The 25990-nt window shown below is 43.2% G+C and overlaps 3 protein-coding genes across 4 annotated transcripts in view; 2 read left to right on the top strand and 1 right to left on the bottom strand.

Annotated features, from left to right (window-relative positions):
- Window positions 1-15845, top strand: part of LOC112217401 (hippocalcin-like protein 1) — a 23125-nt gene extending 7280 nt beyond the window's left edge. The window contains exons 2-4 of the mRNA XM_024377649.2: window positions 1087-1666; window positions 5273-5378; window positions 14327-15845. Of these exons, the coding sequence (XP_024233417.1) occupies window positions 1289-1666; window positions 5273-5378; window positions 14327-14418 (576 nt within the window). The 5' untranslated portion in view covers window positions 1087-1288 and the 3' untranslated portion in view covers window positions 14419-15845. The remainder of the gene's footprint in view (window positions 1-1086; window positions 1667-5272; window positions 5379-14326) is intronic.
- LOC112219756 overlaps window positions 1-25990 on the top strand; it is a 466516-nt gene that overhangs the window by 197752 nt on the left and 242774 nt on the right. The gene's annotated exons all lie outside the window — the stretch shown is intronic.
- LOC112217398 (protein disulfide-isomerase A6) lies at window positions 15674-25990 on the bottom strand. 2 transcript variants are annotated; one of them, XM_024377644.2, is made up of 12 exons: window positions 25854-25990; window positions 25229-25370; window positions 24613-24670; window positions 24141-24267; window positions 23743-23849; window positions 22753-22998; window positions 22370-22510; window positions 18029-18113; window positions 17802-17874; window positions 17404-17562; window positions 17114-17210; window positions 15674-16720 (listed from the first exon to the last, which is right to left on the bottom strand). In XM_024377644.2, the coding sequence occupies exons 1-12, from the start codon at window positions 25900-25902 to the stop codon at window positions 16649-16651; spliced, it is 1356 nt and encodes a 451-aa protein (XP_024233412.1). In that variant the 5' UTR covers window positions 25903-25990; the 3' UTR covers window positions 15674-16648. The 2 variants fall into 2 exon arrangements, with proteins under 2 accessions (XP_024233412.1, XP_024233413.1); XM_024377645.2 differs by lacking the exon at window positions 25854-25990 and adding an exon at window positions 25596-25749.

Here is a 25990-nt window from a genome sequence, read left to right as displayed (position 1 = left end):
TGTGTGTGTGTGTGTGTGTGTGTGTGGTGTCTCATTCCCAGCTGTGCACTCCTGTAAGCCTGGCAAACCAAGCTAAGGGTGGTGTTGGTGTGTCAGAGGGAGTGTAGGCTACTCCCAGTCCGCTTTCCCCCTTAGAGCTCTCATCTTGCATTGTAATTGCAACTCAGACCGAGGAAACTGCAGGAAATTACATTAAAGATTTCGGAGTGTGAACACTACTCTTTCTAGAAAGCTCTTGGAGCACAGTCAGACACAAACAAACAATTAGTTGCTGTCCTCCTTTGTCCTCCGCTCCGGTCTCTGATATAATCTGTCCTGGGCCAATAATCTCAGAGAGGAGAGAGAGAAAAAAAAAGGCAAACAGAGAGAGAGAGAAAGAGAGGTAAAGCAAGAACAGGGTCATGTGACCGTTTCTCTCTCTGGCCAATAAAAGCTTTATGGGTAAAGCGGAGGGAGTGGAATTGTTATATGACGTGTCATTAAATGTGTGCCATGTGCATGCATGATGGTTTTTCCACCTATGTGTTACTTTTCCAGTAACATTTAATACACATACAGCTGAAAACGCATGCCTGTGTGTGTGACTGTCTCCCATGTGGCATCCTAACCTAGGTGCCTGGATTTTCTAATGGTTAGCTGAGTTCTGAAGTAACAACCTTATTTTCTTGTGCCGTGCTGACCTTTTGAGGCAACAGACTGAGTTATTGAAGCCTAGAATGATCCTGGACACTCTCACTCTCCCTCCACCACTTGGCGAACGGTCAATAAATAAATTCTCACATTGCGAGGGGATGTAAATGGTGTCCATGGAGACCAGGCCTCACCCTCCCATGTGGCACTCAGAACATCTCAGTTGTCATCTTATCAGTATCACTCTGCCGCTGCTCATAGGCTGTTTAAAGCCTCTACAGTCAAACATTATAATAACCATAATTCAATATGAATCAACATTGGGCTATTTGAGGTGGTTATTCTACCTCTCGAGTTACAGTATAATGCCACATCCAGATGCGGTTTGGATTAAACCAATTTATTACTTGAGTGTTTCACTTGATGTTCCTAATAAGAGTGTTCAATCTCCCATAGGAACAGAGGAAGAGGACGCAGATTGAGCAGCCAGCAGACAGACATCGTAAGGAAAGCAGAAGGGGACCTACAGTCCTGCGTGGTGGAGATAAGGTTCCAAGACTAATAGCAGAGCTGACTGTGAGAGGCTCCACATTTCATTTCATCTTCCTTTAACCAGAAAAGGGCCTTGAGGTTTGAAACCCCGTTCCAGTGGGCCGTCATGGGGAAACAGAACAGCAAACTGCGGCCTGAAGTGCTGAATGACCTGCGCGAAAACACAGAGTTTTCCGACCATGAGCTCCAGGAGTGGTACCGAGGCTTCCTCAAAGACTGCCCAACGGGCCACCTGACAGTCGATGAGTTCAAGAAGATCTACGCCAACTTCTTCCCGTATGGCGACGCTTCCAAGTTTGCTGAACACGTCTTCCGGACGTTCGACACCAACGGCGATGCCACCATCGACTTCCGGGAATTCATCATCGCGCTGAGTGTCACATCGCGCGGTGGCCTGGAGCAGAAGCTGCGCTGGGCCTTCAGCATGTATGACCTGGATGGGAATGGCTACATCAGCCGGGCTGAGATGCTGGAGATCGTACAGGTGAGTTGAGATGAGAATGAGTTGGTTCCGGTGGTTCAATGGATTAGAAACTGAGCATGCTGCAGGTATCATTAAGGGTTCGATTCCTGCATGGACCACATACTATGAATAAGTTCACTGTGGATAGCTTACAGTTATATAAGTTGCTTGATATAAAAGTGTTTGCTAACTTCCAGTGGTGGATTTTACAGGTGGATTTAGTCAGAACACCCAGAACACACCATGTTTTCTGCTCACTTCAGCGTCTTCTTTTTTACTTGTCTTTGTGTTTAATCTAATGAATGATACGTTCTTTATTACTCACGTCCATGATATCGTAAACATATTTTCTCCCTGGACATTGGCTGCAACTCATGCTATTTTTGTTTCCCTTAATCATGGTCATATTTGCTCCCCCCACTGTGGCCAGAGCAGCATGTCCCGTATCAGTGTTGACTCAGGCGATTGTGTGTGGTGGTGACACAAGTGAACACATTCTCTTGTTGAAGTCCTCAGACCATTTTTTTAATGTATTTTTATTTCACCTTTAGTTAACCAGGTAGGCCAGTTGAGAACAAGTATCATTTACAACTGCGACCTGGCCAAGATAAAGCAACGCAATGCGATACAAACACCAACACAGAGTTACACATGGAATAAACAAACGTATAGACTATAACACAATAGAAAATTATATATACAGTGTGTGCACATGAAGTAAGATTAGGGAGGTAAGGCAATAAATAGGCCATAGTGGCGAAATAATTACAATTTAGCAATTAAACACTGGAGTGATGGATGTGCAGAAGATGAATGTGCAAGTAGAGATAGTGGGGTGCAAAGGAGCAAAAAAATAACAATATGGGGATGAGGTAGTTGGATGGGCTATTTACAGATGAGTTTGTACAGGTGCAATGATCTCTGAGCTGCTCTGACAGCTGATGCTTAAAGTTAGTGTGGGAGATATGAGTCTCCAGCTTCAGTGATTTTTGTAATTCGTTCCAGTCTTTGGCAGCAGAGAACTGGAAGGAAAGGTGGCCAAACGAGGATTTGGCTTTGGGGGTGATCAGTGAAATATACTTGCTGGAGCGCGTGCTACGGGTGGGTTCTGCTATGGTGACCAGTGAGCTGCGATGCGGCGGGGCTTTACCTAGGAAATATTTATAGATGATCTGGAGCCAGTGGGTTTGGCGACGAATATGAAGCGAGGGCCAGCCAACGAGAGCATACAGGTCGCAGTGGTGGGTAGTATATGGGGCTTGGTGACAAAATGGATATACTGTGATATACTGCATCTTATTTGGTGAGTATAGTGTTGAGGCTATCACCAAAGTCAAGGATTGGTAGGATGGTCAGTTTTACGAGAGTATGTTTGGCAGCATGAGTGAAGGATGCTTTGTTGCGAAATATGAGGCCGATTCTAGATTTAATTTTGGATTGGAGATCCTTAATGTGAGTCTGGAAGGAGAGTTTACAGTCTAACCAGATGACTAGGTATTTGTAATTGTCCACATATTCTAAGTCAGAACCTTCCAGAGTAGTGATGCTGGACGGGCGGGCAGGTGCAGGGCAGCGATCAGTTGAAGAGCATGCATTTAGTTTTACTTGCATTTAAGAGCAGTTGGAGGCCACAGAAGGAGGGTTGTATGGCATTGAAGCTCGTCTGGAGTTTAGTTAACACAGTGTCCAAAGAAGGGCCAGAAGTATACAGAATGGTATCGTCTGCGTAGAGGTGGATCAGAGAATTACCAGCAGTAAGAGCGACATCATTGATGTATACAGAGATAAGAGTCGTCCCGGGAATTGAACCCCGTGGCACCCCCATAGAGACTGCCAGAGGTCTGGACAACAGGCCCTCCAATTTGAGTGTGGCTGAGGTGCACCCGTGACCAGCTCTGAAACCAGATTGCATAATGGAGAAGGTACGGTGGGATTGGAAATGGTCAGTAATCTGTTTGTTAACTTGGCTTTCGAAGACCTTAGAAAGGCAGCGTAGGATAGATATAGGTCTGTCACAGTTTGGGTCTAGAGTGTCTCCCTCTTTGAAGAGGGGGATGACCAGCAGCTTTCCAATCTTTGGGGATCTCAGACGATACGAAAGAGGTTGAACAGGCTAGTAATAGGGGTTGCAACAATTGCGGCGGATAATTTTAGAAAGAGAGGGTCCAGATTGTTTAGCCCAGCTGATTTGTAGGGGTCCAGATTTTGTAGCTCTTTCAGAACATCAGCTATCTGGATTTGGGTGAAGGAGAAATGGGGAGGCTTGGGGAAGTTGCTGTGAGGGGTGCAGGGCTGTTGACCAGGGTACCGGTAGCCAGGTGGAAAGCATGACCAGCCGTAGAAAAATGCTTATTGAAATTCTCAATTAAGGTGGATTTATCGGTGGTGACAGTGTTTCCTAGCCTCAGCTCTTATTCTCCATGGACTTTACAGTGTCCCAGAACTTTTTGGAGTTTGTGCTACAGGATGCAAATTTCTGTTTGAAAAAAAATATACACTGCCTGTGTATATTGGTTCCTAACTTCCCTGAAATGTTGCGGGGGCTATTCGATGCTAATGCAGTACGCCACAGGATGTTTTTGTGCTGGTCAAGGGCAGTCAGGTCTGGAGTGAACCAAGGGCTATATCTGTTCCCGGTTCTACATTTTTTGAACGGGGCATGCTTATTTAAGATGGTGAGGAAAGCACTTTTAAAGAGCAACCATGCATCCTCTACTGACGGAATGAGGTTAATATCCTTCCAGGATACCCGGGCCAGGTTGATTAGAAAGGCCTGCTCGCTGAAGTGTTTTAGGGAGCGTTTGACAGTGATGAGGGGTGGTCGTTGGACCACAGACCCATTACAGAAGCACGCAATGAGGCAGTGATCGCTGAGATCCTGGTTAAAGACAGCAGAGGTGTATTTAGAGGGCAAGTTGGTTAGGATGATATCTATGAGGGTGCCCGTGTTTACGGATTTGGGGTTGTATCTGGTAGGTTCATTGATCATTTGTGTGAGATTGAGGGCATCTAGTTTAGATTGTAGGGCGGGCTGGGTGTTAAGCATGTCCCAGTTTAGGTCACCTAACAGTACGAGCTCTGGAGATAGATGGGGGGAAATCAATTCATATATGGTGTCCAGGGCACAGCTGGGGGCAGAAGGTGGTCTATAACAAGCGGCAACGGTGAGAGACTTGTTTCTGGAAATGTGGATTTTTATAAGTAGAAGATCGAATTGTTTGGGCACAGACCTGGATAGTATGACAGAACTCTGCAGGCTATTTCTGTAGTAGATTGCAACTCAGCCCCCTTTGGCAGTTCTATCTTGTCAGAAAATGTTATAGTTAGTGATGGAAATTTCAGTTCCCGTCTCATTGGTGTTAGGCTCAAATACCTTGTTTTTTTTATAAAGCCAGAGAACTGTGATTAATTTTCCATGTGGTAACCTGACTGCATAGGTAACTAGTAGAATACTTCCATTCTGACAGAGAATATTGTATTATTTGTTAAAGGCACTATTTGGAAGTTACTTTGTTGTTTAATGGTCATTACTGGTAGACTGTATACACATTCAAAAATGTTGTTTCTAAAACCTTATGAGCTTTGTGCAACTCTCTTACCCAAGGTCAATTGTTCTTCCTTCTGCAGGCGATTTACAAGATGGTGTCCTCAGTGATGAAGATGCCAGAAGATGAGTCGACACCGGAGAAACGGACAGATAAGATCTTCAGACAGATGGATGTAGACAATGATGGTGAGTCTTGTTTGTTTTTAAACCTCTAATTTGACTTTTTATAGTGACATAAGAATTTACATTCCAGCTTGGTAATAACCAGGTTAGAACTATGTAATTACCACTAGTAGTTACCATGTTGTTTCAACCAATCCTCTTTCCTGACATCCCAACCAGCCCATGGTTGTTACCTGGAAACAGAGATGGTAGTTCTATGTAATAACGATGAACAGTGCTGGAAAATGCAACATTACCTGTTTCTCTTTAGTTCTACCGTTTTATCCCATTAAATATCCCAACCAGCCCATGGTTGTTACCTGGAAATAGTTAAACTACTGCAGAGATAGCCTGCAAAGTAATGTCATACTTTCCAGGTCCATACCCAAACAGTTCGAACTACTAATTTTGAAAATTACTCTCTCCAGAAATAAGTCTCTCACTGTTGCCGCCTGCTACCGACCCCCCTCAGCCCCCAGCTGTGCCCTGGACACCATTTGTGAATTGATCGCCCCCATCTAGCCTCAGAGTTTGTTCTGTTAGGTGACCTAAACTGGGATATGCTTAACACCCCGCCAGTCCTACAATCTAAGCTAGATGCCCTCAATCTCACACAAATCATCAAGGAACCCACCAGGTACAACCCTAACTCTGTAAACAAGGGCACCCTCATAGACGTCATCCTGACCAACTGGCCCTCCAAATACACCTCCGCTGTCTTCAACCAGGATCTCAGCGATCACTGCCTCATTGCCTGTATCCGCTACGGAGCCGCAGTCAAACGACCACCCCTCATCACTGTCAAACGCTCCCTAAAACACTTCTGTGAGCAGGCCTTTCTAATCGACCTGGCCCGGGTATCCTGGAAGGACATTGACCTCATCCCGTCAGTTGAGGATGCCTGGTCATTCTTTAAAAGTAACTTCCTCACCATTTTAGATAAGCATGCTCCGTTCAAAAAATGCAGAACTAAGAACAGATACAGTCCTTGGTTCACCCCAGACCTGACTGCCCTCGACCAGCACAAAAACATCCTGTGGCGGACTGCAATAGCATCGAATAGTCCCCGGGATATGCAACTGTTCAGGGAAGTCCGTAACCAATACACGCAGTCAGTCAGGAAAGCTAAGGCCAGCTTCTTCAGGCAGAAGTTTGCATCATGTAGCTCCAACTCCAAAAAGTTCTGGGACACTGTGAAGTCCATGGAGAACAAGAGCACCTCCTCCCAGCTGCCCACTGCACTGAGGCTAAGTAACACGGTCACCACCGATAAATCCATGATTATCGAAAACTTCAATAAGCATTTCTCAACGGCTGGCCATGCCTTCCGCCTGGCTACTCCAACCTCGGCCAACAGCTCTGCCCCCGGCAGCTCCTCGCCCAAGCCTCTCCAGGTTCTCCTTTACCCAAATCCAGATAGCAGATGTTCTGAAAGAGCTGCAAAACCTGGACCCGTACAAATCAGCTGGGCTTGACAATCTGGACCCCCTATTTCTGAAACTTTCCGCCGCCATTGTCGCAACCCCTATTACCAGCCTGTTCAACCTCTCTTTCATATCGTCTGAGATCCCCAAGGATTGAAAGCTGCCGCAGTCATCCCCCTCTTCAAAGGGGGAGACACCCTGGACCCAAACTGTTACAGACCTATATCCATCCTGCCCTGCCTATCTAAGGTCTTCGAAAGCCAAGTCAACAAACAGGTCACTGACCATCTCGAATCCCACCGTACCTTCTCCGCTGTGCAATCTGGTTTCCGAGCCTGTCACGGGTGCACCTCAGCAACACTCAAGGTACTAAACGATATCATAACCGCCATCGATAAAAGACAGTACTGTGCAGCCGTCTTCATTGACCTTGCCAAGGCTTTCGACTCTGTCAATCACCATATTCTTATCGGCAGACTCAGTAGCCTCGGTTTTCGGATGACTGCCTTGCCTGGTTCACCAATTACTTTGCAGACAGAGTTCAGTGTGTCAAATCGGAGGGCATGCTGTCCGGTCCTCTGGCAGTCTCTATGGGGGTGCCACAGGGTTCAATTCTCGGGCCGACTCTTCTCTGTATATATCAATGACGTTGCTCTTGCTGCGGGCGATTCCCTGATCCACCTCTACGCAGACGACACCATTCTATATACTTTCGGCCCGTCATTGGACACTGTGCTATCCAACCTCCAAACAAGCTTCAATGCCATACAACACTCCTTCCGTGGCCTCCAACTGCTCTTAAACGCTAGTAAAACCAAATGCATGCTTTTCAACCGATCGCTGCCTGCACCCGCATGCCCGACTAGCATCACCACCCTGGATGGTTCCGACCTTGAATATGTGGACATCTATAAGTACCTAGGTGTCTGGCTAGACTGCAAACTCTCCTTCCAGACTCATATCAAACATCTCCAATCGAAAATCAAATCAAGAGTCGGCTTTCTATTCCGTAACAAAGCCTCCTTCACTCACGCCGCCAAGCTTACCCTAGTAAAACTGACTATCCTTCCGATCCTCGACTTCGGCGATGTCATCTACAAAATGGCTTCCAACACTCTGCTCAGCAAACTGGATGCAGTCTATCACAGTGCCATCCGTTTTGTCACTAAAGCACCTTATACCACCCACCACTGCGACCTGTATGCTCTAGTCGGCTGGCCCTCATTACATATTCGTCGCCAGACCCACTGGCTCCAGGTCATCTACAAGTCCATGCTAGGTAAAGCTCCGCCTTATCTCAGTTCACTGGTCACGATGGCAACACCCATCCGTAGCACGCGCTCCAGCAGGTGTATCTCACTGATCATCCCTAAAGCCAACACCTCATTTGGCCGCCTTTCGTTCCAGTACTCTGCTGCCTGTGACTGGAACGAATTGCAAAAATCGCTGAAGTTGGAGACTTTTATCTCCCTCACCAACTTCAAACATCAGCTATCTGAGCAGCTAACCGATCGCTGCTGCTGTACATAGTCTATTGGTAAATAGCCCACCCATTTTCACCTACCTCATCCCCATACTGTTTTTATTTATTTACTTGCTCTTTTGCACACCAATATCTCTACCTGTACTTGACCATCTGATCATTTATCACTCCAGTGTTAATCTGCAAAATTGTAATTATTCGCCTACCTCCTCATGCCTTTTGCACACATTGTATATAGACTCCCCCCTTTGTTTTTTACTGTGTTATTGACTTGTTAATTGTTTATTCCATGTGTAACTCTGTGTTGTCTGCTCACACTGCTATGCTTTATCTTGGCCAGGTCGCAGTTGCAAATGAGAACTTGTTCTCAACTGGCCTACCTGGTTAAATAAAGGTGAAATAAAAAATAAAAAAATAAACCATTATATCCCTTCCCCATAACAAACATAACTTAGCAGTTATATATGTCATTGTAAAATGACACACAATTGCTATGACATGACAAACAAAGCACAGTTTACAACCAGGGCCTGGTTTCCCAAAATAATCGTATAGTTAACGATGAACTATAATGATAACGATGAACTTATAGTTAACGATGCTTTTAGGAAACCGAGCCCTTGGAATGCAGAGTTGGATGATCGTTCAAAACAATGTTTCCCAGTTTGAGCTCGTTTTATTTATTATTTATTTTAAACAGTGTCGCTAGAACACGTTTATGTATATTTCAGGAATCCTTTCCTAATGTTGTGATTTTAGCGAATTAGAGGTTATGTAAGGGATAATCAACAAGGGGCTATGCATTCTCTGGAAAATAATGAACAATGTGGAAGGAAGGGTGTAGCGGGTCGTGGAACTTACCTTCCACAGAGCTGCATTATTTTCCAGAGAACATCAAGAGGCCCGAGTTGATTATCTTTCATATCAGGCTATAATTTAACACATTTCCCACTAGAAATGTGTTCATTTGCAGGTAGAAATGTGTTCAACATCCACTGAAGTAGCTAGCAAGTTTACTTGATTGCAACAGTAGCTAGTTGCTGTAACGACGGGTGGGTGAAATGAGTGAGGAGTCAGATGCAGAGAGCGAAATGAACGGGAAAATGCTTTAATGTCCTTCAAATCGTAACAGGTCCAAAACATGGGTGAATGCCCAAAACACTGGCGCTAAACCAACCCAAAACCTAGACACACACTGGACAGCGAAAAACCCAAAACCAAAACACGATACATCACCAAACGTAACAACCAACAAGCCCGCACAAACACCAGCGGGCAAAACAAACTTAAATAACACCCATCCCAAAACCCCAACAAAGAACAGGTGAAAACAATTAGACAAAAACAAACGAAAAGGAAAAAGGGATCAGTGGCAGCTAATAGACCGCCGAGCGCCACCCGAGCAGGAAGGGGAGCCACCTTCGGTGGTATTCGTGACAGTTGCCTTGTTAACCAAACAACGACTTGCTAGTTTAGCTAATTAAACCATCAGTCTTAGCTTGGTAATATGAAAATTTTATTCAGCTATGCCAATAATGTTTTCAATTCGACTTTTGCTTTCAAAAGCAGCTTAAACGTAAAACATGTAAGAACTATAGCCATTGACAAATTGGAGTAATCAAGGTGACAGACAGTGATACATTCAATACCACCTTGCACACTCTTGCCTGCATGTAGGGTGTAATCATTACAACAGTTTCAAACAAGAGTTTCTATTGGACAAATTAAAGTTTATCCCCATTTCATTCTGTTTTCTTCCATTTAAGAAATGTTTTTCAACAGAATTGGTGGAATGAATACACCCCTGATCATACGCAAACACACTTTCAAGGCAGCCACATACAAACAGCATGATCACTTTTCTTGTTCTATAATTCCTTCTTGCATCTACACGCTCTGCTCCTCTCACCTTTTCTCTTTGCTTGTGGACTTCAGTGCACAACACATCAGTTGTCTGTGACCAGGCAAAAAAAATATTCCAAGCAAAACCTATCATAACCGCTAAACACTTCACACAGCCATATTTAGCTAACGTCATAGTCAACATAGCTACTAGAGATAGCACGTTAGTAAACCTGCTATAATCATGCTGTAAGTGTTACACACCTCGGAAGTGGTCAGCAAATAATAAACATGAATTAACAGGATAAAATTATGAGACGGAGAAACGGTAGTGGTATTCAATAGTAGGCCGTCTCCAAGATTTATTAAAATATTGTTCTCTTTTTAAAATATTTTTGTTGTCAAAATCAATTACACATTACAATTGCATTGTAGTATTACGTCGTTACATTCCACATTTCAGTATAAAAAATAAAGGTCACAAGTTCAAAAAACTATTGCCATACATCTACACATTCACATATTACCTATCACTAATGTTCAAATCAATATTCCATATAATCTGAGGTTATTCAATCAGTAGTATTTAGCAGCAAAATATATTTGCATTGTAAAAACCATCAAGAGGCTACATTATATATATATACATACAGTGGGGAGAACAAGTATTTGATAGACTGACGATTTTGTAGGTTTTCCTACTTACACAGCATGTAGAGGTCTGTAATTTTGTATCATAGGCACACTTAAACTGTGAGAGACGGAATCTAAAACAAAAATCCAGAAAATCCCATTGTATGATTTTTAAGTAATTAATTAGCATTTTATTGCATGCCATAAGTACTTGATACATCAGAAAAGCAGAACTTAATATTTGGTACAGAAACCTATGTTTGCAATTACAGAGATCATACGTTTCCTGTAGTTCTTGACCAGGTTTGCACACACTGCAGCAGGGATTTTGGCCCACTCCTCCATACAGACCTTCTCCAGATCCTTCAGGTTTCTGGGCTGTTGCTGGGCAATATGGACTTTCAGCTCCCTCCAAAGATTTTCTATTGGGTTCAGGTCTGGAGACTGGCTAGGCCACTCCAGGACCTTGAGATGCTTCTTACGGAGCCACTCCTTAGTTGCCCTGGCTGTGTGTTTCAGGTCGTTGTCATGCTGGAAGACCCAGCCACGACCCATCTTCAATGCTCTTACTGAGGGAAGGAGGTTGTTGGCCAAGATCTTGCAATACATAGCCCCATCCATCCTCCCCTCAATACGGTGCAGTCGTCCTGTCCCCTTTGCAGAAAAGCATCCCCAAAGAATGATGTTTCCACCTCCATGCTTCACGGTTGGGATGATGTTCTAGGGGTTGTACTCATCCTTCTTCCTCCAAACACAGCGAGTGGAGTTTAGACCAAAAAGCTCTATTTTTGTCTCATCAGACCACATGACCTTTTTCCATTCCTCCTCTGGATCATCCAGATGGTCATTGGCAAACTTCGGACGGGCCTGGACATGCGCTGGCTTGAGCAGGGGTACCTTGCGTGCGCTGCAGGATTTTAATCCATGACGGCGTAGTGTGTTACTAATGGATTTCTTTGAGACTGTGGTCCCAGCTCTCTTCAGGTCATTGACCAGGTCCTGCCGTGTAGTTCTGGGCTGATCCCTCACCTTCCTCATGAGCATTGATGCCCCACGAGGTGAGATCTTGCATGGAGTCCCAGACCGAGGGTGATTGACCGTCATCTTGAACGTCTTCCATTTTCTAATAATTGCGCCAACAGTTGTTGCCTTCTCACCAAGCTGCTTACCTATTGTCCTGTAGCCCATCCCAGCCTTGTGCAGGTCTACAATTTTATCCCCGATGTCCTTACACAGCTCCCTGGTCTTGGTCATTGTGGAGAGGTTGGAGTCTGTTTGATTGAGTGTGTGGACAGGTGTCTTTTATACAGGTAACGAGTTCAAACAAGTGCAGTTAATACAGGTAATGAGTGGAGAATAGGAGGGATTCTTAAAGAAAAACTAACAGGTCTGTGAGAGCTGGAATTCTTACCGGTTGGTAGGTGATCAAATACTTATGTCATGCAATAAAATGTAAATTAATTACTTAAAAATCATACAATGTGATTTTTGTTTTAGATTCCGTCTCTCACATTTGAATGGTACCTATGATAAAAATTACAGACCTCTACATGCTTTGTAAGTAGGAAAACCTGCAAAATTGGCAGTGTTTCAAATCTCCCCACTGTATATAGTGTGTCAATTTTCAAAAGCTACAAATGACTGGAGGCCTGTGCTAAACAATGCTACAACCATTACCTTCTAAACCTTCTAAGCTAACAGTAGCTGAAACCCACTTGCCTAGAGCTAGCTAGCGTTTAGGAAAGCTACATTTGGTTAGCATAAAGCTAATAATGTCAACTGGGCTTTTTCACGCCGTAGCAATTTTGTGTCATTTTACAAGGACATACAGTGCATTTGGAAAGTATTCAGACGCCTTCACTTTTTCCAGTTTTTGTTACGTTACAACCTTATTCTAAAATTGATTAAACATTTTCCTCAAATCTACACACAACACCCCATAATGACAAAGCGTAAACAGGTATTTAGAAATGTTTGGAAATTGTATTAAAAATGAAAAATAGATAGCTTATTTACATAAATATTCAGACCCTTAGCTATGAGACTCAATGGAGCTCCGGTGCATCCTGTAACTAGGCCACTCGAGGTGTACTAGCTAATTACCTAGTAAATACATAGTTATTACCCGTTATTCCCGAGCTGGAACTTAGTGGCACTGAATTTACAGTGTAAACTTGAGTCCACTGTCAAAACCCCAAGCCTATACAGTGGGGCAAAAAAGTATTTAGTCAGCCACCAATTGTGCAAGTTCTCCCACTTAAAAAGACGAGAGGCCTGTAATTTTCATCATAGGTACACTTCAACTATGACAGACAAAAGGATTTAAAAAATTCCCCAGAAAATCACATTGTAGGATTTTTAATTAATGTATTTGCAAATTTTGGTGGAAAATAAGCATTTGGTCAATAACAAAAATGTATATCAATACTTTGTTATATACCCTTTGTTGGCAATGACAGAGGTCAAACGTCTTCTGTAAGTCTTCACAACGTTTTCACACACTGTTGCTGGTATTTTGGCCCATTCCTCCATGCAGATCTCCTCTAGAGCAGTGATGTTTTGGGGCTGTTGCTGGGCAACACGGACTTTCAACTCCCTCCAAAGATTTTCTATGGGGTTGAGATCTGGAGACTGACTAGGCCACTCCAGGACCTTGAAATGCTTCTTACGAAGCCACTCCTTCGTTGCCCGGGCGGTGTGTTTGGGATCATTGTCATGCTGAAAGACCCAGCCACGTTTCATCTTCAATGCCCTTGCTGATGGTAGGCTTTGTTACTTTGGTCTCAGCTCTCTGCAGGTCATTCACTAGGTCCCCCCGTGTGGTTCTGGGATTTTTGCTCACTGTTCTTGTGATCTTTTTGACCCCACGGGGTGAGATCTTGCATGGAGCCCCAGATCGAGGGAGATTATCAGTGGTCTTGTATGTCTTCCATTTCCGAATAATTGCTCCCACAGTTGATTTCTTCAAATCAAGCTGCTTACCTATTGCAGATGAAGTCTTCCCAGCCTGGTGCAGGTCTACAATTTTGTTTCTGGTGTCCTTTGACAGCTCTTTGGTCTTGGCCATAGTAGAGTTTGGAGTGTGACTGTTTGAGGTTGTGGACAGGTGTCTTTTATACTGATAACAAGTTCAAACAGGTGCCATTAATACAGGTAATGAGTGGAGGACAGAGGAGCCTCTTAAATAAGTTACAGGTCTGTGAGAGCCAGAAATCTTGCTTGTTTGTAGGTGACCAAATACTTATTTTCCACCATAATTTGCAAATAAATTCATTAAAAATCCTACAATTCTGATTTTCTGGATTTTTTTTCTCATTTTGTGTCATAGTTGAAGTGTACCTATGATGAAAATTACAGGCCTCTCATCTTTTTAAGTGGGAGAACTTGCACAATTGGTGGCTGACTAAATACTTTTTTGCCCCACTGTACATTTTTTGCCCCACATTGTCTTGAATGGGTATTTCACTTGGGCTCTTATATGACATTTCTGGTGTCCTGGTTCAAAATATTCTGCCTGCTGCTATGCAAAATGAGATTGATGTCCATAGTCTATTGTGTGTTGCTAACTCTGGGTCTCTTCTGGAATGCAGGCAAACTCTCTCTGGAGGAGTTCATCAAAGGTGCCAAGAGTGACCCTTCCATCGTCCGGCTCCTGCAATCTGACCAGGGAACCTCTCGCTAGTTCTGAAGACAAATGGACAACCACACACAGTCCTGAACACAGGAAAGCGGACAGATGGACCCTGTATCATCCCCCATCCAACACAACCACACAAGAAAGAGGTTCAGTTGTCGTTACAATACTCATACCTTATTCCATGTATTATTGTTTACATTAGCAGTAGTTCCCTAGCCTGATCCCAGATCTGTTTGTGCTGTCTTGTCAACTCCATGCAAACAGATCTGAGATCAAACTAGCCGTTTCCCATATCCCAATGCAGCGGTCTGAAAAATGCTTCCTACAGCGAATAATGTTTTCCGTTATGAAACATCCAATTCTGCATCCACAGTACCACTGATAGACTCTTACATTTCCTTGCAAATGTTTAAGGTTTTATTTTTACTTGCCTTCAGTCAAAGTGAAGTGCTTAATAATCTTAATATTTGTACTGAATGTGTTACACTTGTATGTATTATGGACATGTTATGGTAAGAAGAAATCAACCAAAACTAATATTTTGTATATTAACCATCCTGAGTCTTATTGTAATATCAGCTAGGAACAAGAGTTTTTCACAATGCACAGGTATTTCAAAAATCAACTTTTTATTGCCCCCAACTGTACAGGCAGTCCCAGTGTACTAAAACCAGTATCTTGTCATCTTTTGCAGTCACTGGTTTGCTTAACTCCAAAGGATAAACTAATTTCCAATAAGGAAACACTGGGGATACGCACCCTGAAGACTACACTGCAAATGTGTGCAAATCCCTTAGCGTTGTTTTTAGCTTGCTCCACCAGAAGCTTCAGAAGAGGGAAAAAAACAGAAGCAACTATCAGTTGTTCACTTCTCAGACACACGTCTTTGTGCTAGAAGTAGACTTGTACTGTAAAGAGATTATGCAACACAAGTCTCGGTGAAATGCTGCTTCTATGGTTTCTGTAGCTAGCGTGTCCTTTACAGGCGACTAAAGTCTGAAAAACATATGCAACCTTTGCAGTCTAGTTTCATGGTTAGAGATTCACTACGGCCATGGCTGTGAATGACCTCTATCCCTGTGGAGTTAAACAAACCAGTATCTGCAAAAGATGACAACATACTGGTTTTAATACACTGGAACTACCAGTACAGTTCGGGGCCATAAAAATGTATTTTTCAAAATACCTGTGCTACAGCAATGGTACATTGTTAAAGTGAGAAACTTAATTATTTTGTGTTCCTAGCTAAAATTACATTGACAGTGAAGCTGGTCATTTCCTGACACAGAATACACATAAATAATGATGAAACAGTATTCTCTTTTTATTTTGGAACAAAAATGTCATTTTGTTTTCACACAATCGAAATAAAGTTTTATAAGAAAAACAAGAAGTCCCACGGTATTGCCCTTTGTCCTGCACAGACACCAACGTTCTCACCGACAGAATAAAATAAAAATAGGACAACTAAATCCCCCAAATATATATAGTCACATCAGGCCGGGCATGAAAGTGAAATCGAATACAACCATGTCTGATTAGCTTGACGTCAGAGTGGCGAAACAAGGGACGGTTGCAGAAAGGAATGTTCCAACTGGACAGCCATATCCAGAAAACCCTCAACTCTTTCCAAAAAGGTAGGGCCTGCATAATTAATGCAGTGACTAATATTCAGCAGGTCTGTGAGGCGGAGTCTTACAGACCGACAGCTCATAAGAATCTTACCTATCCAGGCGTTGCAATATCTAAGCAGTGGAACTCAGCCCATGTGAGAAGCTGCAGGTGACTTTCTGATTCAATTCACAGGAGGTTGGTGGCATCTAACTTGGGGAGGACGGGTTCACAGTAATGGTTGGAACGTTAGAAGTCGAATGGTATCCAACTCAAACACATGGTTGTAACGTTACAGCTATTATTATGAGCCAACCTCCCCTCAGCAGCCTCCTGTGGTTCAATTACTTCAGCAATACATCATTGCATCTTTCCAACCTTCTTTGAAGTACTCACAGATCTGAATTTGTTGGACTGATGAAAGTAAACGGGTGGTAAGCTTCCTAACACCTCTCTAATCGCTTTTAGATCTGTGTTAACCTGAAGGAAACAGAGGGAAGAATGCATTTCTCAACAGGGCCACACTCTCTTAAATGTATTTTATCTTCTGGGGTATTTCAGTAACAGGGCGACCCAGTCTCCAACTTGCTCCACGGGAGAGGAGAGACTGGCCACGCAGAGGTAGACCAGACAGACAAGATGTCGTCAAACTGGAACGCTGGGCTCACAACTCGTCCTTGCCAAAGTTGTCGTCTAGGTCCACGTCACTCAGGTCGTAGTCATCCTCCACGGGAAGCTGGGGATAAAAGAGGCGAGAGAGAGGATTGAGGACTGGGCAGGCAAACAATATAACATTCATTAGAAACCAAATGTATGAAAGCGAACCAAAATTGGGAGGGGTTAACTTTTTTGCACAACTTATTCTGTTCCCAAATATTCCCAACGATGTGCACAAATGAATAAGACCCTGTGGTGTATTCAGTGGGGTGAAACTATTCTCTTGGACATACCATCATATTGGTTCTACACTATCTCTATCTGGATGTTCTGTAACGTTACATCGTCATGAACTGGCCCGAGGCAAGACTTGGGTAAAGCTCAAATCACCTAGTCCAGCCAAAACTGTATTATGGTACGAGGACCTCGGAGGATCACATACACCCTGTGACCTTTGACCACTCCCACTCACCTCTCCGTCTTTGCCGTCCCAGGCTTCGACAGAGTTGATATTAGGCAAAGCTCCGCCCCCGACGGTAGCAGTGGAGCCGCGGCCTACAGACAGATCCCTATAAAAAAAAAGAAGATTCCTTAGAATGATACTGTACCACACCTGATTAGCTGCTCACCAGATCCCTAATGAACTAAATCATATATTATAGGCACTATTAAAGTAGTGCTTTATATAGGGAATAGGGTGCCATTTAGGATGCATCCATGGTCTATACTATACTGTGTAAAACACTAAATGGGCGCCCCTACCTGAGGAATTCGTGAATGCCAGTCTCGCTGAACGAGCCCTTGAGCAGGGCGAACTTCATCTTGCGGGCGTTGATGGCCGCCATGGCAGGGTAGCCGAACCCTCCAATGCCCAGTGACGCCTCCAGCTCCATCTGAACACCAGCCTCAGTCCACAGCCAACTAGAGAGAGAAGACTTGCATTGCTAATCAAACTAAATGGATGAATTTATACCGGGTTAAATTAATTCATCCACAGTCAGAGATCAAAATCATTCACAGACAGTTGTGTGCGTTTGAGATCAACTGCATTGGCTAATCCATAAATCCTATTGAGTACTGACATAGGATAAAATAACTTGTATATCAGTCGGTCTGCTCAGTCGGTGATGTTCAAATGCAGGCTCTTTCTATATACTGACCCCCACATCTTCTTCTTGTACTTCTCTGCCATCTTCATCATCACCTCCAGGTAGCCATTCCTGCCTGCTGCACCTGCAACGAGTCAAAGGGACAGGTCAGTTTTGTACAGATCCAAAACGGCAAAAATCAATGAACCGTCATGAGGTACAACGCCACATCAAACAGCCTGAGAATAAAAGCATGAACGTGATCAGGGGACTAACTGAAGAGAGTAGTTCCATCTAACCTGTGTCCAGGATATGGGGCAGCACAGCAATGACACAGAGCTGGTAATCATCGCAGGTCTTCTTCAGGACATCTGCATTAAGGATCTGAGAGTCACACACACACACATTCAGAATCTGTCTGTCAGAAGAAAAACACACTAAACGTCAAAGTTAGAAGACATCCATTTAAAATATGTTATTGTTCTAATTAACTTTCAGCCGGAGAGCATAAAACAATAACAGTGTAACGGTTCACCAAACCCATAGTTCAGTACTTTGATGTTCTGGGGGTCACGGTTCAGGTGTGGTACAGCGGAAAAATGAAATTCCAACAGTTATTGTAGTTAATTGTAGTTTATTTGGCTAAATTAAAAAGCACCCTATTTCTGGCCCAAGTACAGTTTCTGTGACATCATTCACAAAGTCACCAGCATTGTCTGTTGTGACAGGGGTCATTAAATTGGGCCTCTGTTGAAGTTTAAAAAGTTGGACCCGTTCCGAAATGGACGTTGGGCTTTCCCACCAGAACAAATATGCATTAATACATTTTTCAATATAGAGACCCATTCCGAACAGGCCCGAGGACGACCAGTTCCGTATAGACATGTTGTGTCGTCAACATAGCATTATAAATATTCACTTACCTTTGATGATCATCAGAATGCACTCCCAGGAATCCCAGTTCCACAAAAAATGTTCATAATTTATGTCCATATACCTCCTTTTGTTAGGGCGTTTGGTAAACAAATCCAAACGCGGGTGCGTTTCCAGTGGAAAGGTCGGACATAAAGTCCATATAGTTATTTTACTGGTCGTAGAAACATATCAAACGAAGTATAGAATCAATCTTTAGGATGTTTTTAACATAAATCTTCAATAATGTCCCAACCGGAGAATTCCTTTGTCTGTAGAAAAGCAATGGAACGCGAGGTAACTTTCACATGACCGCTCGTGGCTGCTGGCATACCTCTGACTCATTCAGCCCCCCTTCACAGTAGAAGCCTGAAACAACATTCTAAAGACTGTTGACATCTAGTGGAAGCCTTAGGAAGTGCAAGATGACCAATATCCCACTATCTTCAATAGGGCCCGTGTTGAAAAACTACAAACCTCAGATTTCCCACTTCCTGGTTGGATTTTTTCTCAGATTTCTGCCTGCCATATGAGTTCTGTTATACTCAGACATCATTCAAACAGTTTTAGAAACTTCTGAGTGTTTTCTATCCAATACAACTAATAACATGCATATATTAGCATCTGGGACTGAGTAGCAGGCAGTTTACTCCAGGCACACTTTTCATACAAAAGTGAAAATGCTGCCCCCTATCCCAATGAAGTTAACTAACCTCCAGTCGAGCTTCAATGCCATAAAACTCTCTTTCCGTGGCCTCCAACTGCTCTTAAATGCAAGCAAAAATAAATGCATACTCTTCAACCGATCACTGCCCACACCTACCCACCCATCCAGCATCACTACTCTGAACGGTTCTGACTTAGAATATGTGGACAACTACAAATACCTAGATGTCTGGTTACACTGTAAACTCTCCTTCCAGACTCACATTAAGCATCTCCAATCCAAATTTAAATCTAGAATCGGCTTCCTATTTTGCAATAACGCATCCTTCACTCATGCAGCCAAACATACCCTTGTAAAACTGACCATCCTACCAATCCTCGAATTCGTTGAGATCATTTACAAAATAGCCTCCAACACTCTACTGAACAAATTGGATGCAGTCTATCAAAGTGCCATCCGTTTTGTCACCAAAGCCCCACATATTACCCACCACTGCGACCTGTCCGCTCTCGTTGGCTGGCCCTCATTTCATACTCGTTGCCAAACCCACTGGCTGCAGGTCATCTACAAGTCTCTGCTAGGTAAAGCCCTGCCTTATCTCAGCTCACTGGTCACCATAGCAGCACCCCCCCGTTTCACGCACTCCAGCAGGTATATTTCACTGGTCATCCCCAATTGCTATATTGTAATTACGTAGCCACCATGGCCTATTTATTGCCTTACCTCCCTTTTCCTACCTCATTTGCACACACTGTATATAGACTTTTTCTACTATATTATTGACTGTATGTTTGTTTATTCCATGTGTAACTCTGTTGTTGTATGTGTTGAACTGCTTTGCTTTATCTTGGCCAGGTCGCAGTTGTAAATGAGAACTTGTTCTCAACTGACCTACCTGGTAAAATAAAGGTGAAAACAATAATAATAATTACAAAATGACTGTAGTGGCACTTTGATGACTTGTGATTGGCGACAACAACAAGCTGCATAGGCTATTCTTGTTGAACAGTGGAGAACATACTATTATCTTGTCTACAACTCTGTCCATCGCCATTGTAATCGACTGTGCAGCCAAAATGTTCCCAAAAGGGTGGTAGGGTTAAGGGAAAGTAATAAAGGACAATCTATTTTTTTATATGGGGGATTGGGAATGATGCAGAAAATGACATTAATGGAAGGCACAATCTGCAATATTAAAACTGATCTACCCCCTAAAAAAATATATGTTCCCAAATATGGAGATTTAAACAATTATGTAGGATCCTCTCCAATTCTGGTTTATTGATCCTACCATCTACTGGTCCCGGTTGCACCTCACAAAAAAATAGTTTGAAATCACCAATTAAGATTATAATTTTGATTACAACGTGCGCATAGGCTGTAGTTGTTTTAACAGAATACCCTACAATGTTTTCAGCTCAGAATTTACTTATGAGGCAATGGCATACAACACAGCGTAGGCATAGCCTATAGGCCTCGTGATTAGATTTATATACTGAACAATAATATAAATGCAACATGTAAAGTGTTGATCCCATGTTTCATGAGCTGAAATTAAAGATCCACGAAATGTTCTGAATGCACAAAAAGCATTGTACAAAATGTGCTTACATTTCTTTTAGTGAGAATTTCTCCTTTGCCAAGATAAACCATCCACCTGACAGGTGTGGTATATCAAGAAACTGATTAAAAAGCATGATCCTTAGGTGCCGGGGGCTTTACTTGGCTCATCGCACTCTAGCGACTCCTTGTGGTGGGCAGTGCACCTGCAGGCTGACTTCGGTCGTCAGTTGTTTTCTCAGATACATTGGTGCGGCAGGCTTCCGGGTTAAGGGAGAGAACTTTTCATGGCTGCAGGGGCAGTTGAGTAGCTTGGATGAAAAGGTGCCCATTGTAAACGGCCAGCTCCTCAGTCTCAGTTGCTAATATATGTATATTATTATTAGTATTGGATAGAAAACACTAAAGTTTCCAAAACTGTCAAAATATTGTCTGTGAGTATAACAGAACTGATATTGCAGGCGAAACCCTGACAAAAATGGCTTCTATTTTGTGGCTTCTATTTTGAAAACTCCATGTTCCATAGCCTCTGCTGGATTTAAAGGGATATGAACCAGATTCCTTTTCCTATCACTTCCTCAAGGTGTCAACAGTCTTCAGACACAGTTTCAGGCTTTTATTTTGAAAAGTGAGCCAGAACGATAACAACGCGTCAAATGGTCACATGAGTTTTGCTCACGCAACAGAATTTGGACAGCCATTGTTTTCCCCTCTCCTACTGTGAAAGACATTTGCGGTTGATATATTATCGATTATATATTTTAAAAACAACCTGAGGATTGATTATAAAAAAAGTTAGACATGTTTGTGGACATTATGGAAACTATTTGGAATTTGTCTGCGTTGTCGTGACTGCTCTTTCCTGTGGGTTTCTGAACATAACGCAACAAACAAACGGAGGTATTTTGGATATAAAAATCATCTTTACGGAACATTTGTTGTGTAACAGAGTCTCGTGAGTGAAAACATCCGAAGATCAAAGGTAAACGATTAATTTGATTGCTTTTCTAATTTTCGCGACCAAGCTTCCTGATGCTAAGTGTACTTAATGTTTTGTAGTGCGATCGATAAATTTACACAAACGCTTGGATTGCTTTCGCTGAAAAGCATAATTTCAAAATCTGACACGACAGGTGGATTAACAAAAGGCTAAACTGTGTTTTCCTATATTGCACTTGGGATTTCATGAATATAAATATTTGCAGTAATATTTCGTGTATGTAGCGCTATGCTATTCAGCGGTTGTTGATGACACTTATCGCGATATCGGGATTGCAGCCATAACAAGTTAAGAAGCGCAGTTTGGCGGGTCATGTTTTTTCAGAGGACGCATGACTCGACCTTCGCCTCTCCCGAGCCCATTAGAGAGTTGCAGCGATGAGACAAGATCATAATCACGAAATTGTGGAGGAATGAAAAAAACATATACATTTGTTTTTATGCTCTCCATCAGAATAAATTATCTTATTGTACATGCAGACACGGACTCGCAGACACGGACCTCGAGCAGCTCCGGAGGAGCTGCATTGTCGGAGAACAGGTCCAGAGCCCCGGCAATGATGTCACCTCGGGTCCTCCCCCCCTGGTAGTCCTCAGGCTCCTCCCCCTTCTTGAAGATCTTAATGGTGGGAAATCCACGGATCTGCAGATATGGAGAGAGAAACAGGACAAACCTCAGTCCATAGCCACGTTCAGTTGGCAAACTGGGTGGAACATTGCCGATAGAGATGTCATGAATAGGCGAACGTGATTCCTTAATTTCTAGATCTTTCGTTCCATCTAAACTTTCTGCTGTTGTGTACAGATGAACAGACAGTGGTGCACGGCTCATCAGTGGTGAGGCTACACTGATAGTATCTGACTGGTGTGATGTTTTCTGCTCACCCCATAGCGGCTGGCCAGACCTTGGTGCACGGTGGCATCCACTGCTCCAAGGTGGACCTTGTCCTTGGTCTGCTCCTTGACGGCCGAGGCTGCAGCCGCCCACTCAGGCTCCAGGCTCTTGCAGTGGCCACACCAGGGGGCAAAGAACTCCACTAGCCACACTTCACCACTGTTCAAAACCAGCCGGTCAAAGTTGTCGTCGGTCAGCTCCACAACATCTTTCTTACTGCCGCCGCCGCCACCACTCTAGAGAAAGACAACCACGAAGATACGTTAACTTAGACGCACCGCTTACAATCTGCTCAAAATATACAGTGCCTTCCGTAATTATTGGGACGGTGTTAGGTGTTTGTTTTGGTTGTGTTTAGAAACATCTATTCTTATTTACAATAATAGTGACTCAAATGACACATTATTTACCATTCCTTTCTTGGGCACAAAAAAGTGTGTAGAGTCACAAGCTTGCTGTAATCATTGCGTGCTAGGAATATGGGACCAAATACCAAAATCGGACTACTGCAATACAGATAAGTGAATTTGTCTCAATACTTTTGGTCCCCTAAAAACAATGGGGGGGGACAGTGCTGTAATTTCTATACGTTCATCCGATATGGATGAAAATACCCTCAAATTAAAGCTGACATTCTGCACTTCACCCTCATAGTCATTGTATCATTTCAAATATGAAGTGGAGAGCCAAAACAACAAATGTATCACTGCCCAAATAATTACAGAGGGCACTGTATGTTTCAACAACAAGAGACTTGACATGATTCTTAAAACCCACACTGTCATTTTAAAATTCTTTCAACAGATGGCTAAATGTTGTAGGACACTGGAGTCATGTGCAATAGGGTACAACGTAGCAAAACGTTTTGTAACGGAAAAAAACAATCTGTTATTATTGGACGAGATCAGATAGTACCTCCCCATTTCTAAAAATGTTCATCCTACTTAACCTGACCCAGCCTAGGTGTAAGTAGTAGTTACCTGTCTACTGTAGTCAGAGCCACCCGACCTGCCACTCATCCTGTCCTTCACCAGAGTGTGAAGAGCATTCAGGGCCCCGTCCACAATGGCCTGGCTATTGCGCCCACCTGAGGGAGGGAGAAAGATTATTAACACCAGTTTCCTAAACGCCCCACAGTTTGAAAACCACTACACTAGACACCAAAATAAAAACCAAAATAGGGATGATAAACTGAACTCGTTTTTGTTTTCCATTGCGAAACTTTTTGCTATGGGTGTGCACTAATGAATACAAACCCAGGGTTGTGTTCATTTGGCACAAAAAGGAAGAAAATGGGACTGAAACAGGGAGGGACTACCTGAACCAATAAGAAATGCAGATGTATTTATTTTTTTAATTGAAAAGCTATTAGACGTACCTTGGTAATCGTCGGGCTTGTTCTTATTGGCACCAAAGATCTTGATGGTGGGGAAGCCTCTGACACTGTACTGGCCACCCAGGGAGTTGTGCTGGTCGGCGTCCACCGCACCGACCTTAACAATCCCCTGAGGGAAGAGAAAAAAGCAAGAGGTTACTGTCATTGGTATAGCTCATAGAGTGCTAGTGAGTTCCATTTGTTTTGTACTCAAAACTAGAAAGATATACACCCAGGCCATAGCAATCTCACAAAGTTGTCATGAAAAGGTACACTCCGCTTATTGTGAATTCAGTTATAGTGATCAAATTGTCCTGCACAGCTGTGATCACTGTATGTGGTATGCACTGTAGTAATGTGCAGTCTGTCTCTAGTGACATAGCACTGTAATAAAACATCTTAAGTTGATCTCATTTTGGTGTAATTAAACCAAAAGACAGTGTCATAACACGGCAATAACAAATGTGCAGTTTACCTTCAAGGCTGTAGCTGTTTTCTTCCAGTCAGCAGTCAGACTCTGGCAGTGGCCACACCTGTGGAGAGAAACAGTTAAGTCTGAGGCCCCAGACTACACACAGCCTCATATAAAATCGACAAAGTGAAATCTACACAAATCCCATGCAAAGACTTTCATAACAATCGGAGGGATGGTGAGTAATTCTGGTTTTGCATAGACCTGCAACAGATGTTTGTTGAGACAGGATGCGTGCAGTGGCTTCAAGATCATGTCAAAGGGAATATGGGTTGACTAATATATCAACTTCTTTATCATTGTCATAATTGACCCCTATAAACTGGGGGGTATTCAGTGAGGTGCAGTGATCAAAAAGCTGCAGAAATGTAATTGACCCAATTCCCTATTCTGCCTGACAGACAATGTAATCCATTCTACACCAGACATTTCTATCTAAACATTTTCTAATGTTACACCCTCCTGAATGCGCCCCAGGTCTACAGTTTTGGTTGTCCCTACTTGACAGGATATTGGGATAAGGAGATTACGTACAACACTAACTACTGCTTGGTGACAATTTCACTCTCGAGCAAGTTCTCAGTATTTCATTGGGCCCAGGGAAGACTTGACCACTCACCAAGGTGCGTAAAATTCGATGAGCCATAGGCTGTCGCTCTGAAGAACCTCCCGGTTGAAGTTGGAGGGGTTGAGTTCAACCACATCATCGCTAGCAGAGTAGAAGCCTTGGACCATAAAGACCAGGGAACACCCCAACAGAGCTGGTGGGAAATAGGAAGGAGCTGAATGTGAGATGCGTCTGTTCACATTGTCATATTGCATACATAAGCAAACTAACACAACAGCACAATTCCATTGTCTACAGTTCAGCAGAAAAAACCCAAATATCTGTCTTAGCTAGCTAGTTAGCATAGGTAGCTAGCGCTACAAAAGTTGGCACATCAAGCCAAACTGCAAATAACTATTTAACTAGTTTGTAAGCTTACAATACAGGAGCTGTTTGAGCCGTCATCGGGTATTCATTTTGCTGGTCGTCTTTTAAGCCATCCTGTAGCTGTCATTACTGTTAGTTCGTTTACAAGGCCACGAACATTCATATGGTTAGCTACAGTGAAGCAAACTGTAACCTGATTCAATAGCTAGCTAACGTAAGCAATCTTGCACACATCGTATTATGGCCACCATGATATTAACCTAGTTATAATACAAAAACTACCGAACACAAGCTGTTTAGACTTTCTTACCAAGTAAAAGTCTCATGGTTCTCTTTGCACCTCTCCAATTTCTTGTCATGCGCAGCGCTAGAAGAGAGGGCGACAAAATCTTACCGTGGCCCACACTGATTGGTTCTCCGCAGGCTGTGCCGCTCCCCGTCCAATCT

The sequence above is a fragment of the Oncorhynchus tshawytscha genome, linkage group LG18 (assembly GCF_018296145.1).
Source record: "Oncorhynchus tshawytscha isolate Ot180627B linkage group LG18, Otsh_v2.0, whole genome shotgun sequence".
Classification (NCBI taxonomy): Eukaryota; Metazoa; Chordata; class Actinopteri; order Salmoniformes; family Salmonidae; genus Oncorhynchus; species Oncorhynchus tshawytscha.
The sequence above is the reverse complement of the archived record's forward strand: the minus strand, read 5'-3'. Positions and strand labels throughout refer to the sequence as shown.